Source organism: Podarcis muralis, chromosome 8 (assembly GCF_964188315.1).
Source record: "Podarcis muralis chromosome 8, rPodMur119.hap1.1, whole genome shotgun sequence".
NCBI lineage: Eukaryota > Metazoa > Chordata > Lepidosauria > Squamata > Lacertidae > Podarcis > Podarcis muralis.
In genome coordinates, this window is record NC_135662.1 from 22,947,218 (window position 1) to 22,962,198 (window position 14,981).

General features: G+C 43.1%; 1 protein-coding gene across 2 annotated transcripts in view; it reads right to left on the minus strand.

Moving 5' to 3' along the window:
* Positions 1 to 14,858, minus strand: part of GRHL2 (grainyhead like transcription factor 2) — a 72,708-nt gene extending 57,850 nt beyond the window's left edge. For both annotated transcript variants that reach the window (XM_028736371.2, XM_028736370.2), the window contains exon 1: positions 14,617 to 14,858. In XM_028736371.2, the coding sequence (XP_028592204.2) occupies positions 14,617 to 14,636 (20 nt within the window). In that variant the 5' untranslated portion in view covers positions 14,637 to 14,858. The remainder of the gene's footprint in view (positions 1 to 14,616) is intronic.
* Between the last annotated feature and the right edge of the window lie 123 nt (positions 14,859 to 14,981).

Genomic DNA, 14,981 nt, shown 5'->3' on the forward strand with positions numbered 1-14,981 from the left:
ATAAACACAGGCAGTGGTACCCAAAGAGACCTCTCATTGCAGTTCTGCAGAGGCAGGCAAATTTCAGTAGCACAATTCATCCTAGACAGAAGAAGAAAACATGTGGCTTTTTGATCACCCAAAAGAGGCAACCTTTTTTTTTTTAAGGGGGCATTGAGCTACGTTAAGAACTTGAGGAAAAGTCACTTGATCCACCTATATATTGACCTATTCCTCCCTCTTTTTCGTAATGGTGACACAGACCATTCATAACGTGAGAATATTCTTCACAACTGTGAGCAGGGCAGTGTGGTTGGGTAAAAGAAGACAAGCTACAACAGTCAACTATAACGTTGTTCACTTCTCCTGCTCAGGCTGCACAGAAAAAGCATTTTGGTTCCTGAGATTCATTCTTAAGATAACAAAAAATAGAGATGGGTATCATCAGCCTACTACTGACACTCCCAGTGACCTCTCCCAGCGGCTTCCATATATATTTAATTATTTACAAATTCATAATCTGCACGTTAACAAAAAACTATAGCAAGGAAGAGTACAACGTATAAATATGAAAAGCAACAGAAGACCCATAATAACCTCATTAAAAATAAATTAATACAGAAAAAGAAAAATTGTGGCGTAAAGATCTAAGTAAAAAGGTTTTCAAAAGACATTTGGCTCCCCTTCTCTCAAATAATCCTGGGAGCTGTAGTATGCTAAGAGTGCTGGGAATTGTAGCTCTGTTAGGGAGTCTCCTAATTAGTCTCAACACTCTTAACAAACTACAGTTCCCAAGACTCTTTAGGAGAAATCATAGCTGTTACAAGTGGTACAAGAGTACACTTTAAATGTATGGTACAGACACAACCACGTTCGTTTCTGGCCCTCCCTATGACTAGGGAATGCATAGCAAAATGCATGATATAAATCATGTGCCCTTGCTGCAGCGACATAATTCATAGTGTGCGGAACTGAGCTTCCCTAGATTACTTTAGTGAAATGTGCTTTTTCTTTCGTTTAGTGTTGAATACAGAGGACACACCGGTCAACAATTTCACACAGTGCTTCTGCCTCCCCCTGCCCGCCCGCCCCCCCAAAAAACAACAACACTGTACTGTCATTTTTCTCCCTGTAACTCCCGAGTATTGACGCTCTCCCCTGGACGTTTGAAAAAGAGTTCCTTGCTGCTTATCTCACCACGCTTCATTGAAATAACTTTTTATAGGTACCATTTCCTGAGAGTGAGTGGCAGAAGGAACATGGGGGAGGAAGATAAGACGCGGGAGGAGATGATAAAAACGTGGGGGAGAGCCCAATGATTACATTTTCAATGGCGCTCTCCAACGGCACATTGCAGCAGCTCTGCCAAGTGCAGAGAAGGCGCTGCTGCGCCTTTTCTCCTCGCCCTCCCTCTTCCAACAGCTCCTGCCTGCTCCATAGCAAAGGCCTCTTAAGAAGGCCAGAGATCTTGATGCAGCCAACCTCAACCTAGCCTTGACCCTTCCCCTAGGGCTAGGCTTCGTGGGCTTTGATGTAGCAGCTAATTGAGAATGACCCCGGAGGTAGATGCCAATCTATAAATTAAGCAAGTCAAAACCACCTTCAAACACAGCACACACACACACAAAAACAGACGAGACTAATCCAAAGGCTTGTTGTTATTTAGAAAAAAGATTTCTATATCACTATTCATAAAAAATATCAGCGTAGCTCACCATGATAATACAAAAAAATTAAAATAAACAAATAATTCATGCAATAAAGAAGTTAAGAGCAGAAACCAGTTCACTATTATGGAAATACGTGTTCTTAGGTGCCTGCATAAGCCTGAACAGGTTTTCAGCAGGTGTGTAAAAGCTGAGTGTGAAACTGGCAAGGAGTTCGAGAGCGGTAGAATTTTGAGAGTGACCCACAAGACAAGTTGTGGCTGGGGGCGTCTCTCTTGGTCTCTCCACCTGAAATTCCAAGGGGGAAATCTGAAAGCTGGAGAAACCAACCACCTCTGGTGGGGTACTCAGGAGATGCTATTGCAGGAAAAGCAACTAAGAGTCTTCTGGAGAAAAGATCTGCTCTGTTTGTTGTGCTCCTCTTTGACCAGGCCTTTGGCTGATTAACATCCGGTACCCTTTTCAATGTGTTGGGGGACGGGGGTTATTGGTTTGCTTTTCATTCTTGTTTTTATTATGCATTTTGTATTTCTCATCTTGTATTTTTATCTTGCGAACTGCCCTGAGATCTATGGATGAAGGGCGATATACAAATTCAAATAACTAAATCAGTCAATAAATTAAAATAAATAAATGCCAACATTTTTAATATTAGTTTGCTCTGCAGGTTCTTAGGATTGCCCATGGAGGCACTGGATAATTCTTACACACCCATCAAACACTTGATTGTGGTGAGCTCAGAAGGAAGAGCAAGTTTAAAAGAGTTTGAGAAGCACCATATTAATTCTTCTCAAATCACCACAGAATCAGACATTTTCAGACCACTTGAGAGAATATTCTTAGAGCGCTGGACAGGGCATCCTTAGAAACTCAGTCATAGCATGCTATCCTTTGAACACAGTTTCTTTACTTTTATATTCAGGGCACTACCTATTTAAATATCTATCCTAGTTTTGTTTTGCAGCAGAGATGGGGAACCTGTGGCTTGTTGAGCTCCAGACCCCATCATCCCTGACCCACTGGCCATGTTGGCTTGGGTTGATGGGACTTGGAAGTCCAACAACACCTGGAAAGCCACAGGTTCCTCGTCTGTGCTTCACAGCCTGCCAGGAAGGGCTACAGGTCTCAAGAGATCCTTAGTGATCCTCAGCACCATCTGCTTGCTTGCACAGAGCCACTGGCAAGCAACCATGCAAATAAACAGACAATGGAAGCAAGGATCAGGGAGTCAAGGGTAGGTAGTGGTCTTCTCAAAGCGCCGAGACATCAGCAACTGCCTGAGGATGCCAAGGTCTAACACTGATCCTCCTACACCTTGTATTGGGAGGTGGGGCAGGGGAATTAGGCAGGTATGTGGGCGAGACAGATCATTATTCTGCAGAGATACGTTGGAGAAAGAACTTCACTGCTAACTTCTATACGTTTCTGAGCCTGGCGTCATTACCAAGAAATCACTCCCTGCCTGCCAAGATTAATTAGAGATAGAGCAATTCAATAAATTACGAAACAAACTTCTGAAAAAATTAATTATTTTATTTGGGCTGCTTGTTTGTTTCGTGGCAAGATGATGCCAGACAAACAGGAGGAGGAAAGTGTTTAAATAAGTCTCATAAATAATAAGCTGTAAGAAAAGGCACCAATACGTTTCCACCAGGGAAAATGCGAACAGGTCACTTCATTGTTATGCTGTTTCTAGACTTGGCACAGGGAGAAAAGGCAGATGGGCTCCATCCTCTTTCAGAAAACAGTCTAAGTCTGGTTTGATCACTGATAGAAACCCCTATCTCCTCTGCCTGCTTTCTCAAGGTTTTCTGGGGTTGCCTTTCTTCTATTCACCATCATCAGGAGTGAGCATTTGTGGATGACGCAGGGGGGCCTTGCTGCTTACCTGACCTCCCTCTGACAAGTCAAGGCTGGAGGGAGGGAGGTCAGGTAAGTGGTGCAGGCCCACTGAGTTGACGTTGGTTACATCTCTGTCTTGGTGATGCTCTCACATCTATGAACAGCAGACGATGTGGGAAAGGGCCATGGCTCAGGGTCAGAGCATACACATTGCCTGCAAAAGATCTAAGGTTCAGTCTCAAGTATCTCTAGGCAGGGCTGAGAGAGATCCTACCCAAAATTCTAGGCACATTTGGAAATCTAAGAAAACGTTGTGAGCAGCACAATGTATCCATTTCACAGAATAAAAACTAGTGATGGTCAGAACACACTTGACTTAAAGTCATTTATATCACTGGCTCTACTGCTAGTATTACAAACCAGAGCCAGTGTGGTGTAGTAAGAGAGCCAGTGTGGTGTAGTGGTTAAGAGCGGTAGTCTCGTAAGCTGGGGAACCGGGTTTGCGTCTCCGCTCCTCCACATGCAGCTGCTGGGTGACCTTGGGCTAGTCACACTTCTCTGAAGTCTCTCAGCCCCACTCACCTCACCGAGTGTTTGTTGTGGGGGAGGAAGGGAAAGGAGAATGTTAGCCGCTTTGAGACTCCTTAAAGGGAGTGAAAGGCGGGATATCAAATCCAAACTCTTCTTCTTCTACTACTACTCATATATATAATCGAGGCACCGAATAGCTCCTTAAACCGTCGTCAATACAGTCACATGTATTCTGATTGTGCAGATAAAACACAACGGATAGAATTCCACAGGATGTGTTGCTAGCATGTGAAAACAGTCAAGATCCAAGGATCTCCAGGCATGCACTTCTAGATCCTGGTGCCCGGGCATCTTCACTTGGTCACAAGTGCAAAATGGGTCTGCAGCCTGGCAAATTTCGAATGCTAGTCTGCCACGATCAATGCATCCCTAATTATTATTATTGTACAATTATAAGATTATTATATAATCTTGGAAAGTTTATAGTCTTAGGAAGCGTGCGGCTGTGACTATCATGAGGGAACCACACATTTCTGAATTTGCCACTATGCTACTGATTACGACGAACCAAAAATGCCACAGAACAGTAAGCAATCTTTTGAGTTGATTAGAGCACTTCATCAACCTGAACTCTGAGCAAAGTATGGGGGGGGGGAGAAGCAGAAGGGAGAGGAATAGTAATAGTTGTTGTTGTTGTTGTTGTTGTTGTTGTTGTTATTATTATTATTATTATTATTATACCCCACCCATCTGGCTGGGTTTCCCCATCCACTCAGGGCGGCTTAGGACATATCTAAAAACATCAATTCTTAAAAACTTCCCTAAAAAGGGCTGCCTTCAGATGTTTTCTAAAAGTCAGATAGTTGTTTACTTCCTTGACATCTGAAGGGAGGGCATTCCACAGGGCGTGCGCCACTACCAAAAAGGCCCTCTGCCTGGTTCCTTGTAACTTCACTTCTCACAGTGAGGGAACCAGCAGAAGGCCCTCAGAGCTGGACTTCAGTGTCCGGGCTGAGCGATGTGTGTGGAGACACTGGGCTGAGGCCATTTAGGGGTTTAAAGGTCAGCACTAACACTTTGAAACGTTCTCGGAAACATTCTGGGAGCCAGTGAAGATCCTTTAGGACCAATGTTATATGGTCCTGGCAGCCACTCCCAGTCACCAGTCTAGTTGCCGCATTCTGGATTAGTTGTAGTTTCCAGGTCACCTTCAAAGGTAGCCCCACATAGAGCACATTGCAGTAGTCCAAGCGGGAGATAACCAGAGCATGTACCACTCTGGCAAGACAGTCCGCGGGCAGGTAGGGTCTCAGCCTGCATACCAGATGGAGCTGGAAGACAGCTGCCCTGGACACAGAATTCACCTGAACCTCCATGAAAGAAAAGAGCTGGCTTGATATTGGTTCCACAGCACAGTGGTACCTTGGGTGCTACAGATGCTTCAGGTTACAGACTCTGCTAACCCAGAAATAGTACCTCGGATTAAGAACTTTACCTCAGGATGAGAACAGAAATAGCGTGGCGGCGGCAGGAAGCCCCATTAGCTAAAGTGGTACCTCAGGTTAAAAACAGTTTCAGGTTAAGAACGGACCTCCAGAACGAATTAAGTTCTTAACCTGAGGTATCACTGTATCTGCTTTACTCAAAAGTTCGTTTTTATGTTGCAGTCTTAGAAAAGGCAGGCTATGGGGACATGACTGTGGGGATTGGAATAAAGAGTGCCTGCACTTCAGAATTAACCACAACACCTTGCTAACCTCGCATTTCCAAATTCTTTCCCCACCCTGGCTTTGTTGCCTGCTTACCTCTAGCCCTGCTAAATTATAAGTTCCTCTAGGCAGGGATCCATCCCCCCCCCTTGTGTTACTCGGTAAATCACTGTGTAAAGTGACAAAGATTTTTAAAATGATTTCTTGGGATTTTGAGAAAAAACAGTGCTGGGCTTGCTGGACTGATGGGAATGGCTGTCCAAAACATTTGGAGGGCACCAGGTTGCCAAGTGCCAGGTTGCCAAGCACTTCTGTGCAACAGCGTTCTCCAGCATTTAGTCCACCTGTGTTGTTGGACTGCAGCCCCAGTCAACTAAGCCAGGTGTACTCCAACAACACCTAAGAATGGAGAATAGCGCTCTGCGGTATATTAGTACATGGATCACATGCTACACTTGAGGCTGTGGCAAGACTCCAGCTTCCCCCAGGAATCACAGCAATGCTTAGGAGGCAGGGAAAACAGTACTTTGAGTTTAGTTCATTGGTAGGCAATGGGGGCCCGGGGGCCGGATCTGGCCCAATCGCCTTCTAAATCCGGCCCGCAGACAGTCCGGGAATCAGCATGTTTTTACATGAGTAGAATGTGTCCTTTTATTTAAAATGCATCTCTGGGTTATTTGTAGGGCATAGGAATTCGTTCATATTTATTTTTCAAAATACAGTGGTACCTCTGGTGACGTACTTAATTCATTCCAGAGGTCCGTTCTTAACCTGAAACTGTTCTTAACCTGAAGCAGCACTTTAGCTAATGGGGCCTCCTGCTGCTGCTGCGCCGCCACCACTCGATTTCTGTTCTCATCCTGAAGCAAAGTTCTTAACCTGAGGTATTATTTCTGGGTTAGCGGAGTCTGTAACCTGAAGCTTATGTAACCTGAGGTACCACTGTATAGTCCGCCCCCCCCCCCCAGGTCTGAGGGAACAGTAGACCAGCCCCCTGCTGAAAAGGTTTGCTGACCCTGGTTTAGATGATGGTTTGTATTGGGCTACCCAGCAGCAAGTCTCTGTAGCCTAGCAGCAAGCCTTGCAAGTGTCACACATTATAAAGTGTGAATGACACCTGCAAATCTCTTTGCCTAGAAGTGGCCAAAGTGCAGGAATCATCTCTGCTCCCTTCTCACCCCTGCTTTAGCACTAACTTAGCTCACCCCGCTGGAGTCAGGTTTAAATTGTTTAAAACTGCAAAAGGAATTCAGGCGAGACAGCTTTTAGACTGCAGGGCTCCGATGAAGGAGATACCGTCAAAATAGCTCCAGGGACAAAGCCATGTTTCCTTATCCGAATAGTGACAGAATAGAAATCCTTTCTTGAGGGTTAGAAGGTTTCTCTGTGCTTTCCAGGCTTGTCTCTTAAGCTTGGGAAATTGGGAAACATCTAGAATGCACTGTTTTAAAGTTTGAACTATTTTTGTTTCTGTGTGCGTGGGGGCAGGGATTATGTTCCTTGTTTTAAAACCTCTGGGCCAGAAATGTACTTCTTCACACAAAGAAGTGGGGCTATAAATATTTATTGGAGATTAAATATAGTGGGGAAGCCACCCAAATACAAGCAATTTCAAGCAATCATCTTCAGTGAACCCCAGTAAAGTTGTGAGACCCAAGCAAGACAAGCTTTGTTGTAGTAGTTTAAATTCCACTCAAACTGAATACACATAAGAACTAGAAGCACGTAAGGAAAAGTTGGACCCTCCTACTTAAAATATGTACAGACAGATGATGCGTTTCAAAATGCCCTGGTTTCAAGTATTTTGTTTGTTGCGATTCTTTAAGCAGCCTTCCATTCATGCACCTTTCTCTGGTATTTTGGGCAAAACTGGGATCTGAATAAAGCAGGGCTTGCAATTTCAGTTGCACCAGTATCCTAACCCAAACCATCATCCTCATCCCCATATCCTATCATCACTATTTATTGATTACATTTATATCGAAAAAGCTCAAGGTGGAGTAATTGGTTCTCCTCCACATTTCATTCTCCCGACAACATCTTGAGATAGGTTAGACTGAGAGTGTGTGACTGGCCCAAGGTCACCCAGTAAGTTTCATGGTTGATCAGGGATTTAATGGTTTCATGGTTGACCAGCCCAACACCCTAAACACTACACCACACTGGCTCCAACTAGCAACACAAAACTATAGAAGTTTGGTCAGGGGTTCCACTGTGTTCAGTGGGGCCGACTACCTAGTAAGCGTGTCTGAAGATATCAAGTGTCCCTCTTTTCCAGGGACAGTCCCAGATTTACAGAAGCCATTCCAGTTTCTGAATTGATCCCAGAAAGTCCTGATTTTCCTTAGGACATCCCTATTTTCATCAGATAAATGATCATTGGATAAATGTTTCATCGGAGAAATGTTGGAGTGCATGAAGTTATCCGACCCCTAAGCCATCTGAAGGCAGCCCTGTATCGGGAAGGGTTTTTTAAAATGTTTAATGTTTTTATATATGTTGGAAGCTGCCCAGAGTGGCTGCGGCAACCCAGTCAGATGGGTGGGGTATAAACAGAAAAATTATTACTATTATTATTATTATTATTATTATTATTATTATTATTATTGAATAGGATGTCCCTATTTTCATCAGATAAATGTTGGAGGGCATGCAAGCAGAAGAAAGAAACTCATATACTTCTATAGCCGATTCCTTCTTCCATAACCCTGCCCTTCCTCCACTGGTTTCCCCATATTGAAATTTCAGTGTTAAGTTCCCCGCAAAAGCTGTAAGAAGTTTCCAGATATCTGCAAAATACTACCTTTATTTGCCCTAGAACACAGGAGGTATATACAATTTTTGCTGTTTGAATTTCTAAAAATATTACATGAAAGAGAGTATAACATTCTGAAATGCTGATCTAAATCTTGCTCTGCAAAACCTTTTTCTGACCTCAGTGCTGGGCTCTTTTTTTACCCTGCATTCATGTCTTCCAGTCTGTTTCCTGCTGCCCTCAACCATCAACACTGACGCCTGGAGTATTTCATAATATACAAAGACAACCTCAATTAAACGGACGTGAACTGACATGACGGTAAGCTACTACTCTCTCTCTCTTTAAACATTCAGGATTCCACTCCTTTCCCCGCCCCAAATAAACGCTATAAAGAAAATGCTATTATTTGGATGCAAACAAAGATATGTTTTGTGCATGATACATTATAACAAGACGGTTACCAACAAGAAACAAAATACTTTCCTCTATATGGAAGCACACCACAGCACCAAACCTATCCAGTTTTTCCCACTTAGAGGTAATTAAACATATATACCACATAGCACTATAATTGCTCCCCTGCAGTATGTATTTATCTCTCTCAAGGGCAATTCAAATGTACATAACATTTTCCCTTCATGGGAGAATTTAACGAATAATTCTCATGGAGGAATTACTATTACAGTGTTATGGAAACATTCAAACTGATTTGGAAAACCTTGGTAGCCTTGCAGGAAAGATTCCCAAGCAAGATATTCAATTCCCACGAGCTTCTGGTATTGGATTCTTCCCCACTGCAGTAATTCCACGTGAATTAAAATTCCAACACAGTCTTCTACTCCCTTGCACTTATCAAGAGAGCAAGTGTGATCTATTGGATCAAAATCTGAACTTGAATTTGGGCACAGTGCCGCTAAAGTTAAGCACTTGTAAATCTCATTCAATGGAAGAGAATTAAGTACATGCTTAACTTCTAATTTCTTTAAAAGTTTGCTTACTTTAAGTTTAACTGTGCATGTTTTAAAGAGACATTGACTGTGAGGTTAAACTTGTGGAATGAAGTACAGAAGAAGGGGGGAAGAAAATCCAGAAAGAAGAAAATGCTGCACAAAGGCTTCCATCCTAATGCTGATTTAAGAGCAAACAAGTCAGTAGAAGAGCCCATTACAGACCCACCCTCATTCTGTTTTTCTTTCATGCTTTTCATCCATGAGGTCACCAAATTCTATTGACTTTCCTAGTTTTAATTTGGCTTTCAGTTCAAAACAATCAAGCCACTAGGAGACGCAAATTCAGAAACCTCCAGCCAGTCTTATCATATATACCTTCAAGCAGTCTTTTAACAAACAATACTCCTCCCACCCTGGACTGGCCAAAGACATCTTGGCACCTGACACAGACCCCCAAATAGCTACCCGTCAGCTAAGAAGGGGTCAGAGAAGATCTGCACCAGGAACAAGGGGGAAAGAAGGTTTGACATCAGGAACTGCTGCTCTGGTGGGACCCTTCCCCTTGCCTCATGGGCAGGCTGGCCCTGCTCCCAACCCCAAATAAATGAAACCCCTTCTTGAGATGATTGCCCCTCTGTCCAGGATATCACAACTGCTTGGTACAAAATGTGCACCCCTCGGGTCCTAACACAATGTAATGGTTTCCACTATACCCTATATACAACTATGACATGCTCGCTTATAAAAATAATGGTGTTCATATTATTTGTTTGGTGCCAGCAATGCACATGGTGCTTTGCAAAGTATGAGAGCAGGTCCCTGCCCCAAGGAGCTCACAATCGAAAATTCAACACAGAGAAATCAACAGAGGAGGGCGAATGAGTATGCAGCTGCTTCAGCTGCATGTGACGAGATTTAGTTCCACGGGCATTATGGGATATGCCAAAAGCTTCGTGGAAAAGGTGGGTTTTGAGAAGGGATTTCAACGGGGCTTTTTTTCAGCCGGAACTCACCAGAACTCAGTTCCGGCACCTCTCAGGTGGGTGCCGTTGCCATCCAAAGCGAACAATGGAAGCGTTCATGCTGAGTTCTGGCGCCTCTTTTTCTAGAAAAACAGCACTGTTTTAGTCATCATCCCCCCACCGTTTTTCTAAACTAAAGACCCCCAAATCTTGCAACCCTTCCTTATAGGAGAGTTGCGCCAGCACACTGATCATTTCTCCCACTCTTTTCTACAACTGCAGGATCTGTCCACGTTCAGGATAAAAGATACCCACTCCCTTGTCTTGCAACCTTTGACAAAATATGTTGATACATTATCTTTCTATTGAATATATCCATTCTCTTCCATTCTCACAGTCTACTCAGAACAAGAAAGATGGCGAAGCCATCTTCTCAGATTGTCACTTTGGGCCAATTTGTACAATTTATTTTTTTCTGGCAGGGCTCTTTGCCTTTCACAGAGGTATGAGAAGCAGAAATTCAGCAAGTGAAGCTTCTTCCAGCAGCATACAGATGTAAAGCACATGCAGATGTCCTGCAGAACATTCAAAACTTTAAAATAAATCTGACATATACCTTAAAGTGCCACAGTGTTCCTTGTAGGTTTTTTGCTGCAACAGACTAACATAGGTAGCCCCTTTGATGCAGCAATGGGAAATTCACCTGTCATGCAGGTGTTAAGGTTTGAAGCTTTCCCTAGAAAATAAGTTGGCAATTCCATTGCAACTCAATGCACACCTAAATGTATTTGATGGTATTCAACCCGTGTGGTGAAATTGTCCAGTAGCAACTGGCGTTCACTCATCAGCACTCAATAAGGTTTATACACCTTTACCTTGCATCAGCATGTAGGGATGGGCAAACTGAACAGTGACATCAGAAAGCCACCTCTTCATGCAGTCAGATTGAATGATCCACTCAAGCAGTCTATCTACATGAAAAGAGTTGTGTAAATCAGCCTTTGTTCTCATCCCTCTGTTCCTCAGCTCTCTAGCAGTTCTTTCTGTATATTTTCCAAGAGGTGAAACAGGCCAATAAACATCATGGGAATGGGGGGGGGGGGAGCAGTGCAGAAAAAATAGCTTTCACAAAACTAATGGGTGCAATCACTTTGAAAGATATCACAAAATAATGCATATTATATTCTTAGACTGTGGCTTTTCAAGTAGCGCATAAGACAAGAGAATTAACAAGCAAATTCTGAAGACCTTTTCAAGAGACAAATACATATGATAATTGAACTAAAAAAATTTCCCATCCAAACTACCCATAGGCATAGACAAGGGAGGGCAGGGAGGCAGCTGCCCCATAAATCAATCAAAATCAATACAAATCTGAGGTTCTGCCCCCCCCCCAACAAAACTCCTGGCTACAGCCATGAATCCACCGCTTAATTAGTTGTGCCTTGACATATGGCTTCAGGATCTGCTGAGTGCAGACATAGCCATGTCTATACTCCACCTAACTTCATTTCCCTGCATCCTTACAAGTTCAATGTAGCTGTACCAGAGTGCAAAAGAAGCTGATATTTAATTCAGAAGCCTTTCAAGATGCTTCCGGTGAATAAGATGATGGAAGAAAATGTGGTATCTATCATACAAAGACTAAGAATCTCTACTGGTACAACCAACCTGCAATAGGTGACAGTGAGCATAGTGATCTCAAGCAAAAGGATGTAAAAATCATCACATGGGATTTTGATTTTTACCACTTTGGTCAGTATAGTAATATGCAAAGAGTTCTATGTGTCTTTACGCACGTGCAAATATGCAAATAATTATAAATACTTGATGGCCTAACTGAAAACATTTAGCACTTTCATGAAGTTAAAAAAACAACAACATTTCTCTAATAAAGAAGCATTCAAATCTTTGTATCAATTCTTACATCAAGTAAATGACAACTCCTTAACGGTAATATATGTCTGGCAGACCAATCCTGCGCTCAATTATTCAGAAAGTCCCACAAACGCAGTGGGTCATAGTACCAAGTTATGTAATCAAGGAGAATGCAGCCTAAATGCTACACAAATTAAGTTTTGGCACTAGACCAAAATGTTCTATGATGAATATATGAATCTCTATAGCCATAGTCACAGAGAGTGAAATGCACTGTACTGTATTTCAAAAAGCAAACCAGCCTACACCTGTTTCTTCCCTTCTACCAAAAAGAGGAGAATGTTCAAAACTCTCAATACATTTTGACTGACTCACATTTGAGCACATTTCAGATATGCACGTTTCAGATACTGATCAAAATCCTTATTTTAAATTATTGTCCCTCATACCAGAACATAATGGACACAGCTTATTTTGTAACACAAAAAGTACCACAGACCAAAACCATCAACTTCCAGTTGTCCCAAGGGGTGATGAAACTGTATACCCCTTCATTCTGGATTATGAAACCAAAATTACCATCACCTTTCAGCTCACAATCTCTAACACAATTTAGTCTCGACCATGTATTGAAATGCACACTTGAACAACCTTCTTATGGAGTTCTTTAAAAACTGACAGTGCAACAAAATGCAGTTGAGTGGTCGTAATACACCCATTTATTTTGAAACGTTGACCATACACAAGTAAATTCCCCTACACAAACATTGGGCAGAGGGGGTACAATACAGTTATTTTCTGGTTACAAAACTTCATGTGCCTCGGCTCTCAACCCAGCCAGTCTCCCCCCACCTAACAACCTTCTCATGTTAGAGATTTGTCAGATACCGCACCCTCTGTCTGTGGTCAGAACCACCACTTTGCTTAATAACACCCTCCCTCTTTTCTTCCTCCCCCTTTCCAGATGTATGTTGTAGGTCAGCCTAGGCCACAGCTCCAGTGAGGGACTTTCTTCCCTCTGTACGTGTGTGTGTGTGTGTAGCAGGGAGGTGAACAAGCTCAGAAGAACAATTCAAGGTAAATATATATCTATACTACTCCAGATCTTAAGTTCCAGCCCACTGCAAGGTGCTGGCCTCTCCTTTGCATCAAGAGCATGATCTGATCTGAAGTCACCAGTAAGAAAGGAGCCAGCAATGTCCGCTGAAAAGGAAAAAATAATACAATTGGGGTGGAGGAGGAGAAGCAGCCTGTGAAAAACTTCCTATCTTTCCTCACTTTGCACATGCAGGTAAGCAGGAACAGGCAAGTGGCTAAAGGAGAAGTAACTAGATGAAGCCAATCTACAGTGTGTACACACACACATGCACACTCTAGTCCCAGGATGTCCTTCACAGTTGCTATGTTAAAGTTCAAGGAAGCTTTTATGCTAACGCTACTTGGAGTTGTTTTAAACTTCCTTAAGCACTAGGCTGCCATGCTTATTTCAAGGTGTCCTTATATTATGATTTCCCTAACCATTTCAACTTCTTTAATCAAGACCCACTATGTACGAATCACAAGTGTGCTGGCTTTTAAGGAAGAGAACTTTACAGAAGTTTTCATCTGGTGTAGAAACCCTCAATGTCATGCTGATTGGGATTTTTTCCCTTTTTTAAATGACAAGCAATCTGTTGAAAAACGGAGACAAAACTTTTGCATGAAATCACTTCCTCTTACTGCGTATGGGAGAACAAAACACACGGTCGTTTTTCCTATGCACCCTTCAACAATGCAGTTATTTTATGATCTTTTCACACACACACACAAAAAAAGAGTGGCTTGGAATAAAATGATTTCCATGAGCTCCATCTTCTACTTCTTTCTGTCCCACAACACAGGTACAGAAGTGCCAAGAGAACGGGAAGAAGATGGCCGTGTTTCTGATCCGGTATATAAAAGCTCTTTTGTTGCATTCACACACAAAAGCCAAGAATCGCTTTTCATCTCTAGGCCCTGAAGGAAAGGGAAGAAATTGCAAAAAGAAGCAGCAAAGTTCTCCCAAAAGTTTGTGAAGGGACATTGGGAGTTCAAAACGAACAACAATCAATAAATAAAAAAGATTGGAAAAGGAATGGAGAAAGCAAGGTGAAATCCAGCAGTTCTCCTGTGGGTGCTATTCAACCTCTTTTATGCCTTGTATAAAAGAGGAAATGTGATCCCAGTAGGTCCACCACCGAGATTGCTTTTTTTTTTCCTCCTTCCCCTTTCTTTTTAAGGGGGGTTAAAAAAAGAAAACACAACCAACCAGTTGATCCGTTCAGGAGCAGCAAAAGTAGCAAGCTGGCTGTGATCACTTACTTGTCCGTCTCTTGTGACATGTTTGATCCAATGAACTCTCTCCCCTTTTCCAGATGCCTCAGTCTCTCTGGTGAAACTGGACTTTCAAGTCTGTGCAGGTAAAGGTGTGTGTGTGCGCGCGTGAGCGAGCGAGCGAGCGAGAGCAAGCGAGCGCCCGGGACGGCAGAACCAGAGCTACTGGTAATTCTGCTTTTCTTCCCCCCCTCTTACTTCTCCCTCAGCCAGCCGCGGAGGTAGGAGTGGGACAGGTAAAGCCCCCTTCTGCCCGCCCCTCGCATGTGAAAAGGAGACTGGCTAGGCTCGCCTGCCCGCCCTCCCTCCCTCTGCCGTTTAGGGCACCGCGCCGGGAAGCAACAAAAACCCAA